Raw genomic sequence first — 26,884 nt, forward strand, 5'->3', positions numbered from 1 at the left:
GCTTAGAAAAACTTTTATTTTGCTACTTGAAGTCACTGTTTAATTACTGCCACATATAAAACCCTCAGTGTTTTTAAATATGTATTCATGATAAATTTATCCTATGAATAATGTTTCTCCTTAGTAAAAGAAGTTGAACTCTACACCAAAGAAGACAAGTAGGAACTCTTTATTTTTTTTTTTTTGGCTTTACAATAACTTTGCGGGGAAGCTATGATCAAAGATTCAACCTGCTTTCTAACATGAAAGTGTAATTTAAGTAAATATGTTAAAAATAAAAGTAAATTAAAAAAAATGATGTGTGTGTACAGAAGAGTGTGTGTGTCTGAAAATCTAGATAGGGTTTGTGAATATGTGTAAAGTGCGTGTGTGTGTCTATGTAGGAGTGTGTATATGAGCATAAATAGGATTGTGAGTGTAGCAGAGCATGTGTGCACACATATATGTGTACATGGGGATGGCCCTGAGATGAACGTATGTACAGGCCAAATGCTATAGAAATCAGCATGCTAATGACTATTGCTCTAACGTGTTTATGTTTTCTTCAGACACTCAAGGCTAGCTTAATGGTGCTAAATGAGGTGGGCAATAAAACAGGAACTATTTCCATTGGGTTTTTATGTTTTTACGATGGTAAGTGCCCACAAAGAGGATTCTGATTTTACCGTCAGTCACTCTGAGTTCTAAGTTTCTGTGTAGTGTGAGTAAATAATTTCTTTCATCTGAATTCTCTATTTTCATTTTCATAAACATAATGACCATTTTTTATGAACTCAAACTAACAGTTATGTTCCAATCTTTAAATGTTAAAGCCAACAGAAATGAAAGTCCAATGATAACAGAGAGATGGGCTAGAATTAGCCTATAAGTAAAATTATTTAGAATTTTGCTTCTGAAATACGTTATATTCCAACAGCTGCCACATTAAGGAACATCAGTGGTTAGCCAGGCACAAAGCCTATGTTTGTAAAGAAATAAGTATGTTATTTTCAGATATTTTCTTAACAACTAATTTATGAGGGACTTTAAAAAGTTTGAAATAATGGTTCATGAATGGAAAAAGCCAAGAAGAGAGGAAAATATCAGTAATTCTATAGCTCATAATTTTGGTGTCTTAGTCTGGTTGGTTTGTTTTAACAAAATATCATAGACTAGATGACTTAAACAGCAAATATTGGAAAGCTGGGAAGTCCAAGATCAAGAATCAGGCAGGCTAGGTTTCTGGCGCGAGCCCTCTGCCTACAGGAAGCCATCTTCTCACTATGTCCTCACATGGCAGGAGAGCTTGCTAAGGTCCCTGTCACACCATAATAACCTCACCCTCAGGACCTCATCTCAACTTAAGTATCTCCTGAAGTCTCTACCTCAAAATACCGTAACATTATGGGTTAAAGCTTCAACATGAATTTTAGGGGAATGTTATCCTTCAGTTCATAATACTCAGGAATGGAAAATATATTTGAAAATCTGTTATATTTATTTATTTCCACAGCAAATATTTATTGAAAATCTATTCCTTCCAACTGCTTGGCTAGAAATTTAGGTTTGATAATAATAGTAATAATAGCAACTTGCACATATACAGCCCTTAGTATATGCAGAGCACTCTTCTAAACAGTTGGCGGTTTTTGTTATGAGTGGCTTTGTGAGCTAAGAAACTTTCTTATGTTTTCTAAGGGTTTTAAGTAAACAAGAAAAAAAAAATATGAGGAAGACAGCAAAGCCTGAAATATTTAGTATCTAGGACATGACTGAGAGCCTAATACTTGACCTGAGCACCTTATAGAAACACTTCCCAGGTGGCGCTAGTGGTAAAGAACCTGCCTGCCAATGCAGGAGATGTAAAAGACATGGGTTCGATCCCTGGGTCAGGAAGATGCCCTGGAGGAAGGCATGGCAATCCACTCAGTATTCTTGCCTGGAGAATCCCACGGACAGAGGAGCCTGGCGGGCTACAGTCCATAAGGTTGTACAGAGGCAGACATGACTGAAGCGTCTTAGCATGCACACACATCGTATAGAAAAAGTTCACTGATCCCTGTTCCAAGGTTTTGACATATGTTAACTCACTTAATTGTCACAATTCTTTATTTATTCTCACTTTATAGATAAGAAAACTGAGGCACAGAGGGGTTTAAAGACTTTTTTAAGCTCACCCACCTGACAAATGGCAGAAAAATATTCAAAATCAATCAGCTTTACTCTAAAGACAAATTATCATGATCTCTCCTCTGAAAATGCTCAACTTTTTTCCTAATCTTTGGATTTAGCATATTTAAGAGGAAGGTGATTTCCTGGTCTCCTCTCTCCCTTCCTGTGCATGTATACATATATGAATAAATATATATTTATGCAAATACAGCATATTATTTTATCTCTGGAAACAATTTTTACCCCTATAAACTTAAGATCAAAAACTTTTAGATGTAACCTTTCTTATTTGTTTTTCTCATATTTAATTCTATATTCACTTATACTGACTCATGCTAACAAAATTCAACTCTATCACCACTTTTTGTAGGAAATCCCATTTTTATTCTTTTCTTTTAACTTATGCTTTCAGTTTAAACCTATATGGTTTTAGTAAAGTAGAAAAATGTTTTGATTACAGCACATCACACTCTTTTTTTGCCTAGAAAGTAAACATACAGGATTGTTTCAGTCTTCAGGAATATGCTTGTACTATTTCTGTCTAAATGCCAAACCCACCGCTTTGGGGTAGCAGGACAGGAGAAGCCTTTAATACTTTTTTTTTTTTTTTTTACTTCCATGGAGGGAGTCAAGGGTGAGTGTTCCCTGTATTTAATGACTCTACCACAGGAATAAAGAAACAGAAGACAGTAAGAGAGAGGGCAGGAGAAAAATGTCCTGAATGTGAAGCCAAGATTCTAACTGCTTCAATGATCACAAAAATAAGAGTGAGAGTGAGTACTATGACGTGAATTGAATACAACTTTCCTTAACTGCTGGACCCCACATAAATAACGTGGTCGAAAGGAAATCAGGGCCCTATATTTACTGTATTTTATGTCATTGGAGATTTTTGCTACAAGTCTCAAAGCAGATTATTTGGAAAACAATAAACCTGGCGGCCCCACCACCTTACTCAACCACACAGCTTTTAAAGAACTGGCTGCTTAAAAGCATGACCTGATTCTTTGCTTTTGTTTTGTGAAAACTTAAGGGACATATTTTCACAATAGGGAAATTTCAGAGGTAATGCTAAAAATCATTAAATAACTTTCTTAGACATTCTCCACAGCTCTGATGTGTTTAAAAAGAAATTAAATACAGACTTCAAAAGTTAACAGATAAAAGAGGAATATCATATATTCACTTTTTATCTGAGTTGATCAAATGAGCAGATGTCATAGGTCCCAAGGAAGAGATTTTTTTAATTTCTTATATTGCTTTCTGTCTGTATTACACATTCCTTTCTCTGAGGAATGTAGGTGAATTATTGCACTATTCAATACATTTGAGTGAAAGAGCTTCTAAATATTAGACATGTTTTTCTACATCTAGGCAGAGGTCAATATTTGGATTGATGCGTTCAAAGACACTCAGAGCTGAAGATTGTGTTTAACAGATAGATAGATTGTACTGAATAGGAAGAATTCCTGGATTAAATATTGCCCCAAAAAATGGGGGACAGCCAGTTTTTGTAGCTCATAAAAATGGTAATGCAACAATTAGCAGGGTCATATTAGAAAGCATACACTTTACTCTAGCTTAATGGGTCTAAAGATAAGCATCTATCAGCAAGGAAGGGTTTAGCATAAAATGACATGTAAATGAATTGATGACTTATCATAAATTAATTTTAGTGCTGAAGATGTAATGGAGACCCAGCAAGATGCCACTCTATCATGGCATTTTACTGCTTAGTAACATTTGAGCAACACCTTAATGTCCTATCGGCAGTTCTTTTTTAACAGCTTGAATAAATTTGAGAGGTTTTTTTTTTTTTTTTTTTTTTTGCCTTTCAGCAATTTTGAAGCCTGAGAAATTTGGAAAGATGGAAGATGCAAACACAAATAAATCTGGCTATGTGACACAGATTCATTTTTCATTAGATGTTTAAATATGTATTGATTATGTTTGGGGCTATAACATGTCAAATTGGTATGGATCACTTGTAATTTGTGAAGAATCTCTCCCTTAGCTGTTTCACCTAGTGTTGGTTTCAATTTTCTTGGTTATATTTACATTTAGGAAAGAAAACCAAGTGTAACAAAAAAACGGCTTACTTTTCTCTCTCTTTTCTTTTTTGTCTGCCCGGGGTCGTTGTTGCAACACATGGACTTTCATTAGTAAAAATGGCTTACTTTCTAATTGATGAATCACTGTTTTTCTTTTCTTATAATCATTGTCCTCTTTTTTTTTGTTAACAGTTTACATAAATCCTCAGATAATCTTTGCTGTTTAAATCTAAAGAAAGAATTGTAGTGACAGATAGGTGAAATTAGTAATCATTAAATTTTAGCAATTTTACAATATGGAGGGAATTTAATATATTTTATATACTTTTTTATTCATAACATATTGCTGATTTTCTTTAAAAATATTTGCAACAATGTACCCATTCCATATATCATGGGTATATATGTATATATGTATGTATCATATATATTCCACATCTCAAATAGAGAGGATGGGATGTCAAAGATAAAAACAGAGGAACAAAGAGGGATGGAAAATTTTTTCCTTCTGTTTATTTGTTTGCTTTTTGTCCTCCATCTTGAAGGCAAACTCAACTATACTAAGCTGGGGGCACTTGCACCTTTTTAGTTCGGGGTGATGAGGTTTCCTACTGCCCATCATGGGTAAATCAAATTTGTATGTGGAAGTCTTCATATGAAGGACTAATTCCATCACTTTTTCCTCATTGTCCAAGTAAGCAACAAGAGTTGACTGACCTTATACTCCTTATTTAAAAAATGTTCTAGGAGTTACTGTGAGTATGTTCTTGCTGTAACTAAAATAAGGCCAAGGCTAGGAAATTACACAAGGAATAAAATCATGTATGAATTTATACTGAATAATGAAACTACTGAAGACATTTAATTCAGTATGCAAATGTTTATTGAATTTTTACTGTTCAATGTCTCTGTACATGAGGTATTAAAATGCATAACAAGTAGTTCCTGATCTCCAGAATTCCATTGTCTGGAAGAGAAAACATATACAACAAATTCTAGTTTGTGGTGTGTGTTCAGTTGCTCAGTCATGTCCGACTCTTTGCGACCCCATTTTCTCTGTCCAAGGTATTTTCCAGGCAAGAATACTGGAGTGGGTTGCCATTTCCTACTCCAGGGGATCTTCCTGACCCAGGGATCGAACCTGATTCTCTTGCATCTCCTACTTTGGCAGGCAAATTCTTTGCCACTGCACCACCTGGGAAGCCCAGTTTGTAAAGATGTAATCAAAACTGGGGTCTGGCTTGCCACACAAAAAGCCAATAAAAAGACGGGTTGGTGGAAGGAAGGTTTGCTTTGTTTTGCATACTGGCATGGCAGGGTTGGGGGAGAGGAAGGTGGTCACCTATCCAAAGGCCAACTCCCCACCACTGATAATCAATGGGCAAGACCTTTTATAGGCTGTGGGAGGGGGCAACTTGCAGAAACAGCATGTGTTTCAGTCAGCTCTGACAATCATCTTGAAATTGGTTGTTCGTGATCTGACCAGCATCATCTTGATTGTTTTAAGAACAGTTACTTTTCCATTCCAGGGTCGGTTTGCTCCCATTTCTTGAAGCCAGTTCTTAGAATTGTGGCAGCTTATGTCCTTGCTACAACCTGGTCATCATGTAATGAACTTCTTCACTCTGTGGGGGTTATAGATTCTGGGGGTTCAGAATCTACAAGACAGCTCACAGGATATGATTCAGGACATTATCTATAGCCCTTGAGAGGAACTAAAGGTCCTTGAATATGCAGAATGACTAAACTGTTATTATTTGATCTCCATTGTCTGTTTTCCTTTGTTTTTGCATTTTCTCATTTCTCTGATTAAACGTATCCTATGGCTAAAGTTTTTCCACAGACAAAAGGCAGGCAGAGGACATGGGGGGCAAGGACCAAAGGGTCTGCTCCATTTCAGAGATAAGATAGGCTAGTGTATGCACATTGTTTAAAGAACACAGGAGGTAAAGAGATTGAGTCTCTCTGAGACAGGGTTGAAGATGAAGTAGAATCAGGGTGATGAAAGAGATGATTTGGACTTCAAAGTCTGGCAGTGGGCACTAGAGTTAGTAGCAATCTAGAGATGTGTCAAAGGAATGAGATGAAGCAGGAGAGGTAACGGAGGCGCAGGCTGTTAGAGGGATAGGACCGGAGACGTAGGCTGCGCTAGGTATCAAAGGATCTCAAATACTCAAAAACAGTTGGTGTTTAAGTGTATTGACAAACTAAGTAAGGCTTTGAATGAACAAACTGAATTATGTGATAAATGTTTCAGAAAAAAATATTTCATACAACAATGAGGAAGGTAGAAGGGACCAGAAGGAAATCAGGAATGAAACTGGAGATATAAGAAAGGTGACGGCTGTTTGGAGAGTGAGTTTCAGTGAGTTGGCACAGATTTATTTGCAGATATTCAGCAGACGTTTAGAAATACTGAAAATAGGACATAGGATGGGCCAGGACTGAGTTTTCCCATGTTTTGAAAATATCCTCAGTTCTAGGGTTTCATGTTCTTTTGTGATCACTGGTTGAATCACTTTGATTTTTTCTTATCTACTCTAGCATTATATTGCAAAGTTGATTGCATCATCTCCTTTCAATTTAGGCTGTTGGTCCTTGACTTGTGAGTATTAACTCAGAAATGGTTCTCTTGGAGGAGGCTCTGTTGCTGGTGTTATCTTGGCTTCCTTGCAGTGGCCTGTGTCTGGGGAATTTGTTTGGAAAGGAAAAAGTGCATCTCCGTGCTTTTGGCAAATAAAATCAAAACTCTATCTTTCTCTGCTACACTTAACACCCTTTTAACTTCTCTGATCCTTCTAACCCCTCTGGTTTCTGCTTTCTGTGTCATGAAAGTGCATGAACCCATGTTATTGCATCCTGGCACCTCAGCTAAAGGTACAAAGACTTTATCATGGCAACATTTTACTGTTGTCTCTTAACTATTAGAGGAAAGGGGGAAAATCTATGGCACTTAAATGCCATAGTCTTAGTCTCTTTTATGTGACTATGTATTTGGTTTATTTAGAAATATTAACTAATGTTAAATTAGTTAATATTAACTAATTAGTGCCATAGTCTTAGAGTCTTTTTAAAAATTTGGGATAAGCAACACTTGGTATCTTTATTGTGTCATATATCAATTGTACATCAACTGAAATATTATAATATTAATTGTATTAAGTAATTGAGTATGATCTCCTTGTGCTTTGGTCTAAAAAAAAAGGATACAAGTGTAAATGACTTGCTAAAATTAAGAATAAGTATTTCTCAGTAGCATTTTGTTTTGCAGCTCTTTACACATAAAGCTGTGATTCTTTCCCTCTGTTGCCATTTTGCACTTTGTAGAAGAATCCATATTAATGTCAGTGGTTTTCTTTATAATCTTTAATTTTCTAAAATAAAAATTAGTATTAAAGAGAAAACTAGAGTTCTTCAAATAATTGGAAAACAAATCATACTGAGCTTTGAAAATAATAGAATTTTACAAAAAGAAATATTTTGTTTTATTCTATTTGTTCTGATATTATTTGTGCATTTTTATTATAGTGTTTATTATTTCCTGAGTAATCAAATTTTTATTTGAAAATCTTAAAATAATTTTAGCCCTTCTGCAGTAAACAAGTGTACATTTCACTGAAATTATCACTAGCCTACATTAAATTCAAAATATATTCACACTGTTCAACTGAGTTCTTGATAAGTTGACTTTAAATATGCTATACTTTATTTCAATAAAAGTGTTATTCTTTGAATTCTAGGCCTTAGAATATACATAGCAATTCTCTTTTAGAAAATAATTATGTAACAATTTGAAAAACATCAGAATGGATTCATAGGAAATGTCTTATTCAGGGGTTGCAAACAGATACAGGTTTTAAGTGAACTTAATTCTTCTGTACAAGAAATGTTTAAAACATGGATGATGCTTGCGCATGGCTGAAGAAATCTGGATGAAGCCAGGTTTACCTCAAGGAAGAGTGAGGAGTGGAGGAATCCCTCTGCTCATTAGTACAGTGTATACAAGCCGATGAGCTGTTCAATATAACAACTCACTAGACAATACATTTGTTTTTAGGTTCAATGGTAAATGGATGGGGCTCTGCATCTGATGAGGACCGTAACTTTTCTAGTCATAGATCTAGCGTAGGTAGCTCCTCAGATGGTTCCATCTTTGCCAGCGGCAGTTTTGCACAAGCTCTGGTGGCAGCAGCAGATAAAGCTGGTTTTAGGCTGGATGGAACCAGCCTTACAAGAACAGGTTGGTAGACTCTGAGTCAACACGCTTTGCATGAGAGAATCTTTCCCCTGAACACTGAGCTATTGATCTCCTGTCCTTTCTCCTCAGTGCGTCTGAGTGCAGGGCTCTCTCTAATCTGCATGGACAAAGTCTGAATGCTCAGTTATTACCAGAACTCTCTTAGATATGCCCTTTGCAGAGCCAAGAATAAGCTCCTACTCATCACCTTCCAGGGCTTCCCTGATAGCTCAGTTGGTAAAGAAGCCGCCTGCAATGCAGGAGACCCTCGCTCGATTCCTGGATCGGGACGATCCCCTGGAGAAGGGATAGGCTACCCACTCCAGTGTTCTTTGGCTTCCCTTGTGGCTCAGCTGGTAAAGAATCCTCCTGCCATGTGGGAAACCTGGGTTCGATCCCTGGGTTGGGAAGATCCCTTGGCGAGGGGAAAGGCTACCCACTCCAGTATTCTGGCCTGGAGAATTCCATGGACTCTATAGTCCATGGGGTCGCAAAGAGTTGGACACAACTTTCACTTTCACTTTTCACTTTCACAGCCTTCCATCCTTTATTCCCCTTTCCCTTCAAAGCTCTACTGATTAACTGGAATCTGCTTCCTTCTTCCATTACAGCCAAGCTGCAGCTAAGATTGCCATTAAATTTTCAATAACTCACACTTTGCAAAATTCTCACACAATCAATAATGTACCCAGTGATTAACATTATTCGGCTTTTATCTCCATTACTTTCCTTTGCCCCGTTTCTTTCTGCAAATGCAGTTTCTGGGAAGGCTTTCTCAGCATGGGGAGAATGGGTCTGAGGCTGTCAGTCTAACCGTTCAAATGGCTGATGGTCTTAGTAGTTGTTTGGCTGTTAAGATTTTAATCCAGTAATTTATTATTTGTTTTAAAGGATGCTAATTAAAAATACACCCACTGCATTTGCCAGTTGAATAAAATGATGATTACTTGTGTATTGTTCTGTAGCACAATTTAATTTGGATTTCTGAAAATAATAAGTAATAATAATATAAAAGACCAATTATGTAGTTTTCCAGGTTTTTTATCATTAACTCAAAAATAAATATGTGATTCACTGTATTAATAGATCAGTAATTTTGTAATCATTTGTTTTACTGAACAAAATAGCTTTGGCATGATCCTATTATTAATACATGACTGTGTATGTCTTAAATACACATAGCAGAAAACTCTGGTATAAGAATTAAACTGAGCTACCTTACAAAGCAAACTAATGAAATGCTACATGCATTTTTGAAATCTTAATAGTATTCAAATAGTAAGGTAAAGATAAATGACTTTGACCCTTCACTAAACTCTCAGGTTATAAAAATGAGTCTTGGGAACTTTCTTTGAATTATACCACCATATAACATTATACTATCTGAGTGTGCACTAGTAAGGAAGATTACTACTTCCTTACTACAAAGTAAGGAAGATTCTCCAGGCATTGCAGAGGTTTATTTTTCATATAGCATCTGAACTAAAATATGTTGTACTATAACAGTTATTCAAGTTTTCTTGCTCTATAAGGCCCAAGTGAGAAACTTTATGTTGCCTGAGTGCTTTGTGTGACATAGTTATAAGCAGAGCAGTAAGAAAGTGCGAGGAAACTAATAAATTAGAAGGCATAAGTACATTTCTTGCATGTATGCTAATAGCTAATAAAGCATTAAGCAGTATCATGTCACATTGACTTAAAATGTAACTACATACAGTAGTTTTGAATGAAATGAATACATGCACAAGAAAATAAATATATGTACATAAACCTTCTCATGCCGTAATTAAACCCATAAAATGTTGAAAATTTATTAGTTAACCTTTTGCCAGAATATATTTCCCAACATATTACACTAAGCTATGAAAAGAACATAGCACATTTCATTTTTCAGTAAGAATTCGGAGTCTGCTCAGATAGAGTACTATTCATCAGAAAACACCTATTGCACTTTGGTGATTTTACAAGGTGATTTTACAAGGTGATTTTAAACTGCTATTTATCCTATACTATACACTAATGTTATTGAGTTTCTGCTAAAAGAAGTAGAATTCATTGTGTATGTGTATGGGTGGTAAGGTCAATTTAATATATGTGTCTGAGCAGACCTTTCATGTAAAATTTAAAATGTAATTACTACAGGACATTTTTCTGTGCTCAAAGAAAGTTCGTAAGATTCCAAGGGTGAAATTTGATTAAATAAGACAGTACATAATTCACTTCAGAAAAAGCCTTCTTAACTTTAAGGAGTAAAAGCTGCACAAATTTGCATATATCTATGAAAATGTCGCTAAGATCACCAAGGTTAAATAAAAATATAATCAAGGAATATTGATTGGTGGTGGACTTGTTTCATATTCATTTGTTTGCATTTTTCAGTGGGTAGTATATTGGTTATAAAAACTGGACCAAAAAAAATGCAAGGGGGCATATTTTTCCTATGGAGATGGACCAGTATTTTGTATCTTCAAATGACATCTCCAGGCAGCTTTAGAAGTTAGTCTTAGAGCAGAAATACAAGACAGAATCAGTGCCTTATAATAACGTTCTCTATATCTCATTCCCTTTGTTTACTTTTCAGGTAAAGCCTTTACCTCCTCTCAAAGACCTCGACCAACCAGCCCATTTTCTACTGACAGTAACACCAGCGCAGCCCTGAGTCAAAGTCAGAGGCCTCGGCCCACTAAAAAACACAAGGGCGGGCGAGCGGACCCACAGCCAGCCTTGCCTCACCGCAGGGAAGGGATGACAGATGGTAGGTTTGTTTTCCTCTCTCTGGTCTCCTAACTGAAGAGACATGTTCTGCAAAGTCACTAACTTAGCTTAAAGACACGATGGTAGATCAGGTATCATCTTGTTATGTAGCCAGGCTGACCCCCTGGCAGCGTGGTCTTGTTTCAATAAAACACCCCCTTTTCTTTAACGATCTGGATTTATTTCTAATTATCCAACCCCAGGAAATATATGCCATCCTGCTTGACCATGTTGATTTTTCTGCTATTCTGGCATTTTTCCATTAGTGCATTCTTTTTATTTTTTTTATTTTTTTATTTTTTATTTTTTTATTAGTTGGAGGCTAATTACTTCACAACATTTCAGTGGGTTTTGTCATACATTGATATGAATCAGCCATGGATTTACACGTATTCCCCATCCCGATCCCCGCTCCCACCTCCCTCTCCACCCGATTCCTCTGGGTCTTCCCAGTGCACCAGGCCGGAGCACTTGTCTCATGCATCCCACCTGGGCTGGTGATCTGTTTCACCATAGATAGTATACATGCTGTTCTTTTGAAATATCCCACCCTCACATTCTCCCACAGAGTTCAAAAGTCTGTTCGGTAACGACCATTCCTTTTTAAGACTGAGGAAGAAAATGTAAGTAGCATGTGCAGTTGCCATGTTGTTGAATCGTTTTTGAAGCTGAATTAAGATGTCTTAGATGGTATTTCACTTTTGAAAAAGACTTTTTCAAAAAGTCTTTTTTTTTTTTTTGACAAAGATTTCCAGTTTATGAATTTTTAAATTTCACGAATTTCGGGGCTAAAAATATGTTATAGACCATCTGGTTGATGGGTCAGTAACCTTCTTCTGAGAAGTCCAGATAGTAAATATGTTTGGCTTTAGCCAAGCCAAACAATCTCTATCAAGACTACTTAACACTACCATTGTAGTGTCTGTGCAGCTATAGATAAATGTAAATGAATCTATATAACTGATTTCCAATAAAACTTCACTGACAAAACAGGCAATGGCTTACTTTGGCCCATAGCTTGCTGATTTATTTCAATTTTTTCACTTATATACAGCATCCAGTCTTTGAGTAATGCTTAAATACTGCTAGTTTCAGGACACAAAATATTATTGGAAGACATCCTTTTTCAATAAGGAATAGTTCATCAACTCTGTATTCAACTTAATTATCATATGTTTAAATATGGGAAAAAAAGTATTTATACTGAAGTTTTATCCTAAGGAATATGTAAGATAACATATGTAAAGAGCCCAGTATAATGTCAGACCCAAAGGTAAATTTTTTCTTCTTTCTCTACACTATCTCAGCTAAGCACACAAACTTTTTCCTGAGATAGCACTACCAAACATCAAAAGAATGAACCTAGCCAGGCTGCACATCAGAACCATCTGGGGAACTCTTAAAATACACCCTGGAGATTTTGATTTAATTGTTCTGGGGTGAAAACCAGTCATGAGTATTTTTAAAGCTCCACTGGAGAACCTAATATGCAGTTAGCTTTGAGAAGCTGTAACTGAGTTCTTGGCACTCATCTCAGTCTCTTAAACCTACCATTATAGGACAGGATGAGGCTTCCTTGGAAAGGAAGTATTTGCTCTTTATTGGTTTGAGGGCAGGTCTTTCGCTGGCCGTCTCCATTGTGCTGCCTCTTGTCATTTTATAATGCTAAGAAGACTTTAAAAGCCCAAAATAACTTGTCTAAAAGCCTTCAGGTTTACTTACCTTTCCTGCTTCCTTTGTTTTCATTGGAAAGTGTTTCTGTGGAATACAAGGGTAAGGGGACAATCAACATTTTGATTCTCGATAAGTGGATATCCTATGGTGAGCAAAAATGTGTGCCACCTCCTTTCTGCCCCCACTGATCTGAAGATTAGTTGAGCACTTGAAGCAGTCTATAGTGTTGATCTTATTCCTTCTAAATACAAAGGACTACTCACTGATATTCTATTACAAATCTCAGCATTAATAATTTTGTATGATTTTCCTGCTATGAATGTCATGAAGAGAGGGAAATATCCAGGGACTATATGGGTATTTTTGTAGCTTTTCCAAAATGTTTGAAGATCATATCCAGAATATGTGGAAGATATAAAATATAAACCAATAAAATAGCTCTTTTCTTTCTCCCTAAAACATTTTCCTTGCAAGCTTTCTTCAGAAAGTCTAGTTAAAGTAAGCTAACTCCTAGTTTAAAGCATGATTGATATATTGCTTATATTTCTAAAACACAAATAGGTTCCTAAACTTTCAAATTTACCAGCTTTCCAGAAGAGATTTTGGATTATGTGTCATTAGTAGATACATTCTGAAAGTACTGATATTGCAAAGCATATTTTGGCTCACAAGTGTTTGATCCAAAGACATTTTAGGTATGATAAAGAAGATTTATTTTGGATCGCACTCTACAGGTTATCTTTAAGAATACTGTTATTTTACCACAGATGTTTATGCCATAGTTTTTATATGGTATGAATCCATGCATCAGTAATAAGTTCATATGATTTGTATGTAAAATCAAACTGTTCTTTTGGGGAAGTTTAGTAGCACTTAATGTATAGATGTTTTACAGTAAAATTTTTGCATTATAGATTTTACAGCAGTGTTTATGAATATATTAATCAGGGTAACTATTGATGGCTTCTATATCAGCGTCTATCCCCTCAGTGGCTTAGCATAGTAACAGTTTATTTCTCACAGACACAGTGATTTATAAAGGTCAGGTGGCTCTCCTTGAAGTTGTAGTGTAAAGATGTTTGCTTCTTAAATATTGATACCCCGTTATTTCCAAGATGGGACCTTCCTGGTTTCTGAGCGAGGGAAGACAGAACAGAAGTGATTACCTGGAACGTTCTATAGCTAGTCAGTGACTCAGATGGTAAAGAATCTGCCTGCAATGTGGGAGACCCAGGTTCGAATGCTAGGTTGGGAAGATCCCCTGGAGAAGGAACTAGCAACCCACTCCAGTATTCTTGCTTGGAGAATCCCATGGACACAGGAACCTGGTGGACCATGGGGTCGCAAAGAGTTGGGCACAGCTGAGCGACTAGATGAGATGGTGGCTAGTCCTGCAGGTGGTACATTCACTCCTTCATGGGCAAGAACTCTGTCACATGGCGTCAAACTATCTACTGGAGCAGGAATCTTATTATTGTAGGCAGTATCAGTCTCTGTTTCAAAGACTATGCAAAAACCCACACACATATTAAGAAATGTTCTTCCCCATTGGATAAAGTCTCACCTAAGTAGGCATTGTTCAGTGCAAATCATCTATTCCATTTGCATAAACCAAAGAATATCCTTTAAAGTGAATCCATTGACCAATGCTGAACAAAGGAGGCAAGAGAGGTAGTTAGTTTCTCTGTCAGCCTTTTTTCCCTAAATCATCACCTTCCAGCCTGTCCTCCCCTCATCCTAATGTCTCTTCAGAGAAAGGGCTCTTTCCCAGCTCTGCCATGGAATAACTTTGACCATTGAGCAAATTAGTCATTATTCTATTCATTAATCTATTCATTCATAAATCTGTTCATTCAAATATTTATTAAGCTCCTACCAAATGACAGGCACAGTGGGAACTATACAGACAAAATTCCCTGGCCTCCTGTAACTCACATTCTAGTGAGAGAAGATAGATAAAGACAAACATAAATATAAAAGTGAAAAATAAAGGTATACAAGATGGTGGTGTCATGGAGACAACAAAACCTAGGAAGGAAGCTGAGAAATATAGACATGGGGGAGATATTTTTAATGTAGAGTGCTCAGGGGAGGCCTTACCAAGAAGATGACGTTTGAGAATAGATTAGAAGATTACGAGAGAAAGAGCAATGCTTATATCTGAGGAAAAGTCATTCCAGGAAATGAGGACAGTGAGTGGAATCCTGAAGTGTTTAATTAAAAGGAAGAGGAAGAGTGTGACTGAAGCAGTGTGTGTGCTCACCCAGTCGTATCTGCGGCCCCATGGACTGTAGGTGAAGCAGAGAGAGCAACAAAATAGAGTGTGAAGTCAGACAAGTAAGTGAGGACCATTTTTCTGAAGACCCTATAAGCCTCTGTAAGGACATTGGCTCTTTACTTTGAGAAAACAGTATTGATGTGTGCACGCATGTGTGTGTGTGTGTGAGAGAGAGAGAGAGAGAGAGTGTGTGTGTGCATAAGGCAGGGGAGTTAGAGATTTTCCTTAAGTTTTTATTAAAAAACAAATCATTCTGAATGCTATGAGATAGCCTGAATGTGATTCTGTGTGGAATCACACAGAAACTATGTAAGTAATGTAGGGAATAGGTGGTTGAGATCCATGCCAAGCTAGAATCAGTGGAAGCAATGAGAAAGGTTAAATTCTAAATAGGGAGGCAGAGCCCACAGGTTAATGAAATTAATAAAGGTATAAAGCAGGTAAGCCAAAGAGTACTCCAGCCTTACGACCAGCTTGTAGTAATTGAGATGAGGAACATTAGGGAGGAAACATTTTGCACAGGAAGCTCTAGAGCTCACTTTCCAGGTGTGAAATTTGAGATGCTTACTAAACATCAAAGCCGAACTCTTCAATATGGATTTACTTAAGATGAATCTGGAGTTCATGGAAGGAGAGACCCAGACTGGAGATATTTGATTTCTTTATGCCTATTTTTCTTACCTAAAAAAGAGTATAATAATGACACACATATCACTGGATTGTTGTGCCTGACAATTGCAAATTCTCAGTAGGCCAGTAAGAGTCTCTTTGGTGAATTGATTTAGTTGAAATGAATCAACAGAAATGAATAATAAATTTAATTTAAGCAAACATATTTGATTACATTCTTTCATTTTTTCCACAGCCATTCTTAATCTCATCTTTTTTTCCAATTTGTTTATTTCAGTGTGCTTTCAATGTTCTTTCATCTTAGACTATACAAACTCCAAGGATATTACTGAATTATGTAGCCATATAATTTCAGGTTAAGTTAAATAGTAATCAGAGTTTTAGCTAGCATAAGCAGATGCCATTTTGGCCATTTTAAAAATTAAGCTGCTCTGATGGAGAATAAAAATCAATGACGAGATATGTTATTTTAGAAGCAAATGTAATAATTTCCCCCCAACTGGCAGTCTTAAGTCCAATAACTCAAGTAAAATAATTAATTTGCATTTCTAATAATACAAACTGAAGGAAATCAGTATTGAGTATAGAGGAAGCACCAAACTCATTGGTGAATTATTCAACAAACAGATCTCTCAATATTGGATTACCTTTTCATTTTGGAAGAAATGTTCCAATTTCAACTCTGTTCTCCCAGATAGAAACCAAGTTCCCTTCAATAATTAGGAATTCATAATCTAACAAGATGATGTACATAAGAACTGGGAATGCTGCTCCAGTGTAGGAACTCCCCAAGTAGATTCTGAGGATATTTTTATTGTCAGTTCAATGAAGGTCAATATTAGTTTGCTTATAAAGGAGAATATGAAGCTTCTTAAGAAAGTCTTTTGAAGGAGCAACTGAGCCTTCCTTAAAGAAACTATCTTGTGTACACAAGAAATTTATACTTTCTCCTTTTGAATTTCATGAACAATATTATTAGAAACAAGTGCACCATTGCTAAGATGGCATGGGAAATAATTATCTATGTTATATACATTATCTTCTATTAATGATACAAGTATGTATATTGTCCATGATAATGGATCTTGGTGAACAAATAATATAGCTATTGATACTCTAAGGATGAACAGAGTTTGCAACAACATTCCAAAAAAATGGAGGAAATAATCCAAAGGAATGTTAGAATGTTTCAGTTCAGTTCAGTTCAGCCGCTCAGTCCTGTCCAACTCTTTGCGACCCCATGAATCGCAGCATGCCAGGCCTCCCTGTCCATCACCAACTCCCGGAGTTTACTCAAACTCATGTCCATCGAGTCGGTGATGCCATCCAACCATCTCATTAGAATGTTTAGAAGATCTCAAAATCTTCAACAAAGTAATATTAGTATAGGACTAATATAACTGTATACATTATATTATAGAACTATAATACTTAAATATGAAAAAAGTGACTATGATTTGACAATTGAAGACATTTCAAATATAAAAGCGTCATGGTCTAACAAGCTAATAAGAGAAAAATGAAAAATTAGCTAGGTATTTGAACTTTTAATTTTTTCATATATTTAATCTAAAGAGCTTTTATGAAAAATTATATATTCCACTACACCTCAGTTTTTCGTGATGCATTGCCTTCTCTAGCACCATGAAGCATATTCTATCTAAACTCTGAACATTGGTTATTACTTATTAAAATTAATACATTGGAAGATTATAATATATTAGTTGTAACTCATTAGCTAACTCATGAAACGAGCAGCCAGAATTGGTTGTCAAGCAGAATGTTAATTGCATTTAATAAATGTTAGCTTAACACTTTGACTGTTGCTGAATGTGCCACATACACCAATAAGAGCAGTCATATGCTGTGTATGATACAGCATTCAGTTCTTAATTTCCCGAGGGCAACATTTCCTAGGGAGATTGACAGGGCAGCTTTTATTCTTCCCGGGGCCTTTTATTAACACAGCTGCTAGAATTTCTAGTTGTTTTGTGTCCTGGTATTCTACTTTGGGGAGGTGGCAGTGAACAATGGCTTAAAGATGGAGAAATCATAAACTGTCCTTTACCTTGAACATCACCCTCCATGTGCAATTGAAAACACTCACCATGTACAATAGTTGGATAAAATTGGTTGATTTTATTTCAAAGGCACTGTGATCAAAAGATAGCAAAGCAATCAATAATATGCATTTCAGATACAAATAACTGACCTTTCCTCTCCAAAATTTATTTTGTATGGGTGATACCTTTAGGAGGGCGACGTTTTTCTTTTTTCTTCATCTTGAATTAAAACCTGTATTTTTTTTATTACATTTTAGTTTATTCTAAACATTATTCAAAATTTTTAGATCTTCCACCACCACCAGATCCCCCTCCAGGTCAGGGTTTAAGGCAGCAGATAGGCTCGAGCCAGCATGCTGGTAACGTGGAAAATTCAACAGAGAGAAAAGGAAGCTCTCTGGAGAGACAGCAAGCATCCACCCTAGAAGACACAAAGAGCTCTTTGGATTGTCCAGCTAAAACGTCCCTAGAGTGGCAGCGGCAAACCCAGGAATGGATAAACTCCACTGAACGCCCAGAAGACATACGGAAAGCCCTCCACAAACAAGGTGTCGGACCAGGTGTGTTCTGCACAGTCCCAAGAAAGTGTGGACTTTGACCTTTTTTTTTTTTCTACCAGGTATTTTGGAAATGCCAGTTGTTTAAGGGCGTCTGAAATGCATTTGCCTTGAACCACTAATTGAAGTTGGAATTCACAGCAAAGCTCACCTGCGCATCCCTAAGGCTGAGTCCAGTAGGGGTCCTTCCTCAAGTTAACCTCTGCATAGGGTCTTTGAGCCCAAGAGACATCTGGGCTTCATCTGTAATGCTCAGGAAACCATTTGATTTTTTTTTTTTTTTTTTTTTTTGCCATTTTTGTTTGTATCGAGTACTTTTAAGACCACTAAACTTCATCTTTAGTATCAGTTGAATCTCTGCCTTCAACCAATTTGTCCATTTTGACTGAAGTAACTAGTCATTTTTAGAGAACTCACTTCAGTCAAATTGGTAAATTAATGGAAATAACAAAGTTGCAAATAAACAGACAATCACAGAATATTCATGTTAGAAAAGGTGAAACTGGCACCTGCACTTGCTCCAACTGATTAAATTGAGTTGATTATTAGCACTTCAATGGGAAATGTTTTTGCTTATAAATCAAGCTTGCTGGAAATGTCACAAAATAAGTTTCATCATTTGCAGTTGGATTTTTTTTTTTTGGTGGAGGTACATTTAACCAGTTATAGAAATCATTTCTGCAACATCTCTTATGTCAGAATTCACTGAGTATTAAAACATACATATACACACACACACACACACACACATTGAAAGTTTCCTTATACATTCTTTCATTTATTTGGACTCAGTCTTTTCTGGATATGTCCTCTACTTATGCATTTTCAATAATTTTATTTTGTCACAACTTGGTGCTTAAAGTTTTAGCTTGAAATATAGTTAGGAAAGAGCCAAAAGATGATAATATTAATATCTATATTTAGTGGAACATTTAGGAAGCTTACATCATTAAGGCTGTAAAAGAAAAATCATGTGATGCTTGTCATTAAAGCTATCTAAGAAGAGAAATACTAAATGCAGTTCGCATGGTTTTTAGTCATCTAATCACAGTAATGATAACTCATACCTAGAAAGAGACAAGAGACAGAGGGGTGGAAAGGAGGAGAGATGGAGAAAAAATGAAAGAAGAAAGAGAAAGAGAGAAAAAGCAGTAGTATTTCAAAGCATTAAGTATTTAGTAATGCCCATCATGGATTATTTTTAGAGAGACGGTACATAAAAAGGATAGGAACATTATTAAAATGAATGCATTTCTCTTTTTCTTTTAAGGAAATAAACAGCTTTTAAAATAGTGTATTTCTATTCAAAGAAGCAATAGAAATTTAAGAAGCGTAGTTTATTAACTAGCATATAGTTCTTTATCTAAATTGAGAAAATGTTGCCATAATTTAAGACAAAAACCATGTTCCTTCCATCTTAATGAAAAAATTAAATTTCAGCCCCATTGAACCCAGAAATTATTCTCAGAAAAGATTTTGTTAAACAATACAGTCATTACATGCAAATCTCTTTTATAATGAATTTAAATTTTGCAAATAATACATGACATTGAATACTTATCCCAAGATCTCTTTTAATTTAATCCTGCCTCAGTTCCTGTTGTAGGAAATGTTGCCTGCACATAGACATTCCTTTAATATCTGGGTCTTGTTAAATTCTTTTTAATTTTACTAAAGAGTGAAATGATAAAAAAGCCTAGCTTGAGCTTAAAGTTAAATTTGTTTTGCCTCTGTTTAGCTGTTCACCTAAACCCATTGCGTTCCCTTTATTTCAGAGGAGACGTTGGTGCCCTACAGCAAGCCCAATTTCCCATCTCCAGGGGGTCACAGCTCATCAGGAACGGCTTCTTCTAAGGGATCCACTGGACCTAGGAAAGCCGATGCTTTGAGGGGAAGCCACCAGCGCAACGCCAGCGACCTTCTTGACATAGGATATATGGGCTCAAATAGTCAAGGACAGTTTACAGGTGAATTATGTAAGTGCCTTAGGGCATTTAAAAGGCTGTGGTGATTGAGAAAGAAAACTGGGAGAATAACGTAAGGGAGAAAAATGTTTTCCTTGACCCTCTTAGAATATCTGACTGGGTCTGAAAACCAAACTGAGAGATCACCAAGAAAAAGAAGCATACACATTTTATTGAATTTTTGCATGAACATGGGAGCCTTCACAGGAGAATGAAGACTCAAAGAAGGGACCAGAGCAGTAAACTTTCTGCTCCTTTAGACAAAGAAACAGTAAATGTGTGAGAATTTAAAAAGAGGTTTGGGCTGGGGGTAGTAAAGGGTGAAGAAGTAACCAAGGGTTAGTTTAACAAAATTTTGACAAGAATATCTTCCTTCCTCTTGGTACAGAGCAGTTATCTGTCACATAGTGTAAATCATCATCCTTCAGGGAAGGGTGAGGTGGGAGAAGTCAGAGTGCTCTTTTATGCTTCTGCTATTTTTTTCAAACTCCCTCACTCTAAGATACTCAGTATGCGAAGGTACCATATTTTGAAGTATGTCCCGAATCCTATCAAGAACACAGCCACAGTAAACAAATTTCAAAACTGTAGAAAGCTTGCTTTACGATGAGAAAAAAATAAATTATAATTTTGAGCAGGTTTGGTTATAATAAAGACCACTGCTCTTTCTATCAGTCAAATAAACATTTCTTCTGTCTCAAGCTTGGATTTTTTTTTTGTACAAAAATTGTAGAAGTTAGGCAATTAATTTTAATACTTACATGTTAATTAAATATAGTTTTTTGTAGTTTTCTTTGCCTGCTTAACCGAGCACAATAGGGAAATATTTGCCCGTTGGTAGTTTTAAAGAACCTTCTTGGGAATTCCTCATCCCCTAGTCACTCTTCATTTTTTTATTTTGTACATTTAGGAAGTCAGCCTTGAAAAGTTCATCATTGATTTTAGTTAATTTGTAGTACTTTGATTACAATAACATATAAATTTCTCTTTTTGATAAAGAACTGGCATTGGTAGTTAATATAATTAAACTACTTTTTAACTATAAAATACTAGAGAAAGAGAGGGGATGTCACGGTTTGTCACACACAGTGAAAAGCATTGAATTCTTTGTGTTCATTGCATCATGAAAGTTGGCAATTTCACTAACCAGTGTCAGAATTATATTTTCAACTGCTTCCTTGAATTCAGTTTATCTGAAGGAATAGCCCTGAATTCCAGTCTTCTCAACCTTCTCTGGTTATATGAGAAAAGAAAGTAAACTACCTTCCTGACTCTCTATGCCCTTGTCTAAAGCATTGCATTACTCATATGTTCACATTACTCTGATGCTCAGACTGGGGAATGCCATGAGATAATGAAAGCTGAAAGTACTTTCAAAACTGTAAATTTCTTTAATTTTAATTAATAGGAGTTATTATTGTTACCTATTACTAATCTGATTATAATTAAGATGTGTTTATCATTTTAATTTGATTCAGGACTACTTGGATTTTACTGTAACTATTATATGGAAGTAATTATAGGCTCATAAGAAATATAAAAATGATTTACTTGGATGTTAAGTCTCGAAATTTTACAACTTCTTTGTCTTTCCCTTTCCATAAGCAAAAAATTTTAAATTCACAACCTCACAAAATCCAAGATGTCATCTTCATCTATTATCTGTTTGCCTTGCTTTTTGTTATACTGATCAAGATATAGAATACTTAGTTTAAATGCAAACTTATTTCTGTTTTTTTTTTTTTTTTTAATCTCTTCGCAGAGTAACTGAGAGGAGACATGCAAAGCTGCTCTGAAAGACCATCAGGTCTGAACTCATGGAAGTGATAACACTAATAATCAGTGCAATGAACAATTTCTTTATTTATGTACTATTAAAAGAACTGTAAATGCAATGTAAAGACACACAGCCACACATATCCCACAGATATTTTACTTGTGTTCTTCTCTTAAGTACACCACCCACCTTAACTCTTTCTTGTCAGGAGTATATAGAAAAGAAAGAAAACAAAGCTCGCCCTCCAGGAAGAAAAGGATTTTCCTCTGTATATAATTTCTTTTGTGCATTGCTATGCAAGCTCACTCTTTTTAGCTCTGTTCATATTATTGTCTGTTCTTATTGGTCTGTTGTACTATATGTGAATTAATAGGCTGTGGTGCCATATATTAACTTTTAATTGTGTAACTTTTATGTTTAAATTTTGCACTGCAATTTTATTTGGTGATAAGCACAAATCTCTACTCCTCGTGACATGAAGAAAAAGACTGAATGTGAAGGGAGTTTCTGTACTGTAAGCTAGGTTGGATAATGCTGGTTGTAACCAATGACATTAGGGGGGTTTCCGTTGGGGTGTAGAAATAGGAAGATGCAAAGGAACAGTGATGTTGGCTAAGTCTTCTTTGAACATCAGGGACTGAGTCAATAATAAAAAAAAAAGAAAAGAAAAGCAGTTACGTGGCTTTTACTATTGATAAGAACAGGGGTCAAAAGAAGGAAGTTGAAGTCCTAATACTGAATAGGCATTAAAATATACAGGTAGCGATGATGTACTAAACTTGCTTTTTAAAAAAGGAAATTAAAGTTATGTTTAGAAACAACTTTACCTGTTATTGTAATTGACCTGTCTCAGAATTACAACAAGCAAAAGGAAATTAGTGTGTTTCACAAGAGCTGTATTTATATTACAGTTTTTTAAAAAAGCATTGTCTGAATTACCATAACTAATCTCTCCAACTCATTAAGTCAGAATATAATATGAAGTTCCCCAAGGAAACAAATAAAATGAACTCTAGAATATCTAGCAAATAGTTAAAGAGGCAATTTATTATTAGGACATACTCGGGCTGCTTCCAAATACAAAAACTCTATTGCAATATCTTGTTTCATCTTTCTAATACATGTACAGTACATGCTAGAGGATAGAGCTGCATCACTTCAATTCATTACTTTTTAAAAAATAATGCAGTCTATTTGCAACTTTGTGTTTCATTTGATTAAGAAGTGAAGTTTATGCCACCAAATGTGTAGCCAAATTGTAAGTGCTTAAAAAGCAGTGTTCAGAGTATGTTCAGTTCACAGTAAGTAGATTTATTGGAATAAATCTTTTATGGTTCATTCTCAGAAATTGGCTACCAACTAAAAAATGTTTGACCCATTTTGAATGAGTAAATCGAAAAGAATAATTTTAAAGAAGAACAATGCATGTTTATACACTTTTTAAATAAAACCAAACCTCATAAGTGGACATTAATAACAGTGTCCTGCCTCATTTGTTTTCACGACTTTGAGAACCAGAAGTTCCTGAACATCAGTCATGTATCCTCCAAATGAATATGACTTTGAAATATTTATTAGTTACTGTACATGTATAGTCAATCAGTCAAGTAGAAGAGAAATTTCATGAAATTCCCACTTGTGACATTTTTCCATGTGCTACCTACACAATTGTAAATTATATTTCTAGTTATGCTTTCTTATGTTTGTCCTATGATATGTTCAGTAGTTGGTACTTTGAAAGATATTCACTATGATGGTTAAGATCAATTCTAAAATATGGGACTAGTTTGAATGGCAATTCATACTCTGTGCATTATTGGCTCAGTCACGAAGTGTGTATCATACTGTTATAGCGAAGGGAGGAACCTAGTTAAATGTTTCCATCTTTTTTGTTCCCTAAGGCTGCATCAACACAGGCAAGAGTAGAGAGGAACATAATATTCTTTATGGGCCCCCTACATCTTCTTGGTCCCATGTAGTTCATTTCTACACTGAAGAGAAAAAGAATTCTGAGACACACTTACTATACCCTTTGGCATCTTTCTACCATCAGTGCCTGAATTTAATGCAGTTTGATTTCTCTGGGACAGAGAGACTGGGGATGATGAGAAGTTTCTGTGAAGAATGAATACATACCTATATGCAACTGTAGGATGTGAAGAATTTAGTTTTTTATTTATGCCATCCCCTACTGCATCTCTTTCTCTTTAAATGCAAAGTTTTGTTCATTTTTTGGTTCCTTCTTTATGCTTCATGCTCCCCTATAACCCAAGTTAGCCTGAAACTTTAATTCATTACAGATACTACACATAGACTTTTACCCCTGGTAACTGGCAGTATATGTGGCTAATAAACGAAGAGTTCAAAACAGTATGTGTATGTGACTTCTGGAGTAATCCAGGGCATGGTCTCATATCTTCAGTTCATAAAAATTAACTGTTTTGGTGAGAGTAAGTCAGGCCTTATGATTACTTGGAATGTTCTTTTACAATAGATCCCATTCCCCGTTAAGTCTAGTTTTAGATTAATTGGCTAATATTGCACCCAAAATATTCTCCTCCTGAAGATATAAAACAAGAAAAAATGCTGTGGCAACCCACATGAATTCAGGAAGACTACCAAAAATCAAAGCCTTTGTCACCTTGCTATATGTAAAAAACTTCCAGTAAGTGTAAGTCAGAATGTCATGAGAGCTGCCATGAATTTTTTCATTTGGAAGCCAGTGAAATGATTGGAAATTCACAGAGCTCACTCTTGTGCAGGTCTAAACAGGGGCCTGCCTAAGCTGTCAGGAGGAAGTCTAGGTAGGAGAATGTAATCTCGTCTTGCCCTCACAGGCAACACTGCTGTGTCGTCATGCCCCCCAGGAGAATGGCTCCATTCTTAACATGCATATCTGCAGTGGGGACAGCGGCCGAATTAGTATCCAACTTCTGTGTGCCTCGGTGTACGCAAGCAGAGTGGCCCTACCCATTCTCCAGTTCTCCCCCCAGGCCGAGTTTAAAGTACTGGGATATGAAAACAGCTGATTTCTTCTTCACAGGATTTGAATCCAGTTCAATGGTGAATATAGGAAAATCAAGACCAGCATTTACAATAACCTGTAATCAAAGGGAAGTAAAACTATTGTGAATTGATTTTCTCTGGGTAACAAAACATTAAATGGTGTTCTGTGTCATAGCCTAATGCTCTATTTAAATATACTTTCAATAGGTTTTGAGTTGAAAGTTTGTATGAGTTTACTAGAACACCTCCAGATTTCTATCCAACAGTTATGTAATTGCCCGTTGACAACTTAATTATAATCCGAAGGAGCTCTAAACTATGGTTTATCTTCTCCACTGGAAAGTGATTGTGTGTCAGTATTAAAGATATGCAGAACCATAACATTCACTAATTTGTTCATCTGCTTCTGTATACTGTATTTATAGAATTACTTGACAAGAATTGGTGTAAAGCAACATGTCTTTCCACATTATCTTAGAGGTGAAGTTAACTTTTCTTTTGTTTCTCTATGATATGTACTTCAAATGAAACACCATACTTTTTTAACGAAGTTCAATTTACTAATTTTTCTGATCTCATACTTTTCAAAAGCATTTATTGTGACTTTAAAGTGTTGCAAGATAAGGGATTTTGTGGCCGTGGGTAGACTTTTTATACTTTGTTTTATAGATGGATTTTTTTTAATTGTAGTTTGTTTAAGTCACCAAACAACGCCCAAAATCTTAATGTGTTTCATTTGATGTTGTTAGATCAGAAAAGAAATTGGCATAAAATTGGTTAATAGTATTGTCAAAGAATTGTGCATTGTGTACTCACTGGGAAAAAAAATAAAATATATTCACATTTCAAATTTGTAAAAAAGCCATTTATGTAAAACAGACTTGCTTGCTTTGATTTGTAGACAAATCAAAAACAGACCATTTTGTCACTTTTAGAATTCTACATTAATATTTTATGACCAAATGCATAATCTCATTTTCTCATTTGGTTATAGATTGGGTGGTGATTAATAGAAATTGGTGTTGATGTATAGCAAGTGACTAAAAGTCACTGACGAAGAATGTTAAAAGCATTTGAAATTATAGATCCCACTCTGTGAGCACTACTTTAGGGAGCTGATCTTCCCCACCCCATGAAATCCTTCAGATAGATACAATATAAAGTTTTTGGCTGCAAAAGTACTTAACAAATTATTTTTAATATTTAATTATTTTATTAAATAATTACTTTTAAAATATAACTAAGTGTGAGAATTGGAAGAAAATGGGTATTTCTTAATTGCTTTTGAATAATTCATGAAAAATTTTTTAAGATGATGGATGTCGAACAGTTATCTTAGGGATTGGGTAGAAAAGAAAAATTCTCTTAATCTATTGTACTTCATAAATACTTCATTCTTTTTCACTAAGTGCAATTACAGGATCAGATGCTCTCTAAAACTAAGAAGAACTTTTGAGTTCTTTAGTAATCTTAGTAATAGGAAAATTAAAAATAGAAAACCTTAATTCATTTAAAAATATTAAAAATATCCATGGGAAGTGGACAACAGATTTCAGAGATCCATTTAATTTAGGTTAACAATAAGATGATAAATAGTGTTAAAATAATTACAAAGAATATTACATCAATAGCAATGTATATGTGGATAAAGACAAAATATATCAGTTACCAATATGAAAATGGTAGTGGTTTACTCAGTTGCGTCTGACTCTTTGTGACCTATGGACTGCCAGGCTCCTCTG

General features: G+C 35.5%; 1 protein-coding gene across 5 annotated transcripts in view; it reads left to right on the forward strand.

The window, feature by feature from the left end:
- The window catches only part of ROBO2 (roundabout guidance receptor 2), a 643,927-nt gene extending 617,947 nt beyond the window's left edge, over positions 1-25,980 (forward strand). Inside the window, exons 25-29 of one of the 5 annotated variants that reach the window (XM_061133903.1) lie at positions 8,260-8,442; positions 11,021-11,194; positions 18,126-18,398; positions 20,171-20,362; positions 22,122-25,980. In XM_061133903.1, coding sequence (XP_060989886.1) covers positions 8,260-8,442; positions 11,021-11,194; positions 18,126-18,398; positions 20,171-20,362; positions 22,122-22,126 — 827 coding nt within the window. In that variant the 3' untranslated portion in view covers positions 22,127-25,980. Of the gene's footprint in view, positions 1-8,259; positions 8,443-11,020; positions 11,195-18,125; positions 18,399-20,170; positions 20,372-22,121 lie in introns of all 5 variants that reach the window. The other 4 variants (XM_061133902.1, XM_061133905.1, XM_061133904.1 and 1 more) reach the window with 4 other exon arrangements.
- Positions 25,981-26,884: the final 904 nt, after the last annotated feature.

This window comes from Dama dama, chromosome 31, assembly GCF_033118175.1.
Source record: "Dama dama isolate Ldn47 chromosome 31, ASM3311817v1, whole genome shotgun sequence".
Classification (NCBI taxonomy): Eukaryota; Metazoa; Chordata; class Mammalia; order Artiodactyla; family Cervidae; genus Dama; species Dama dama.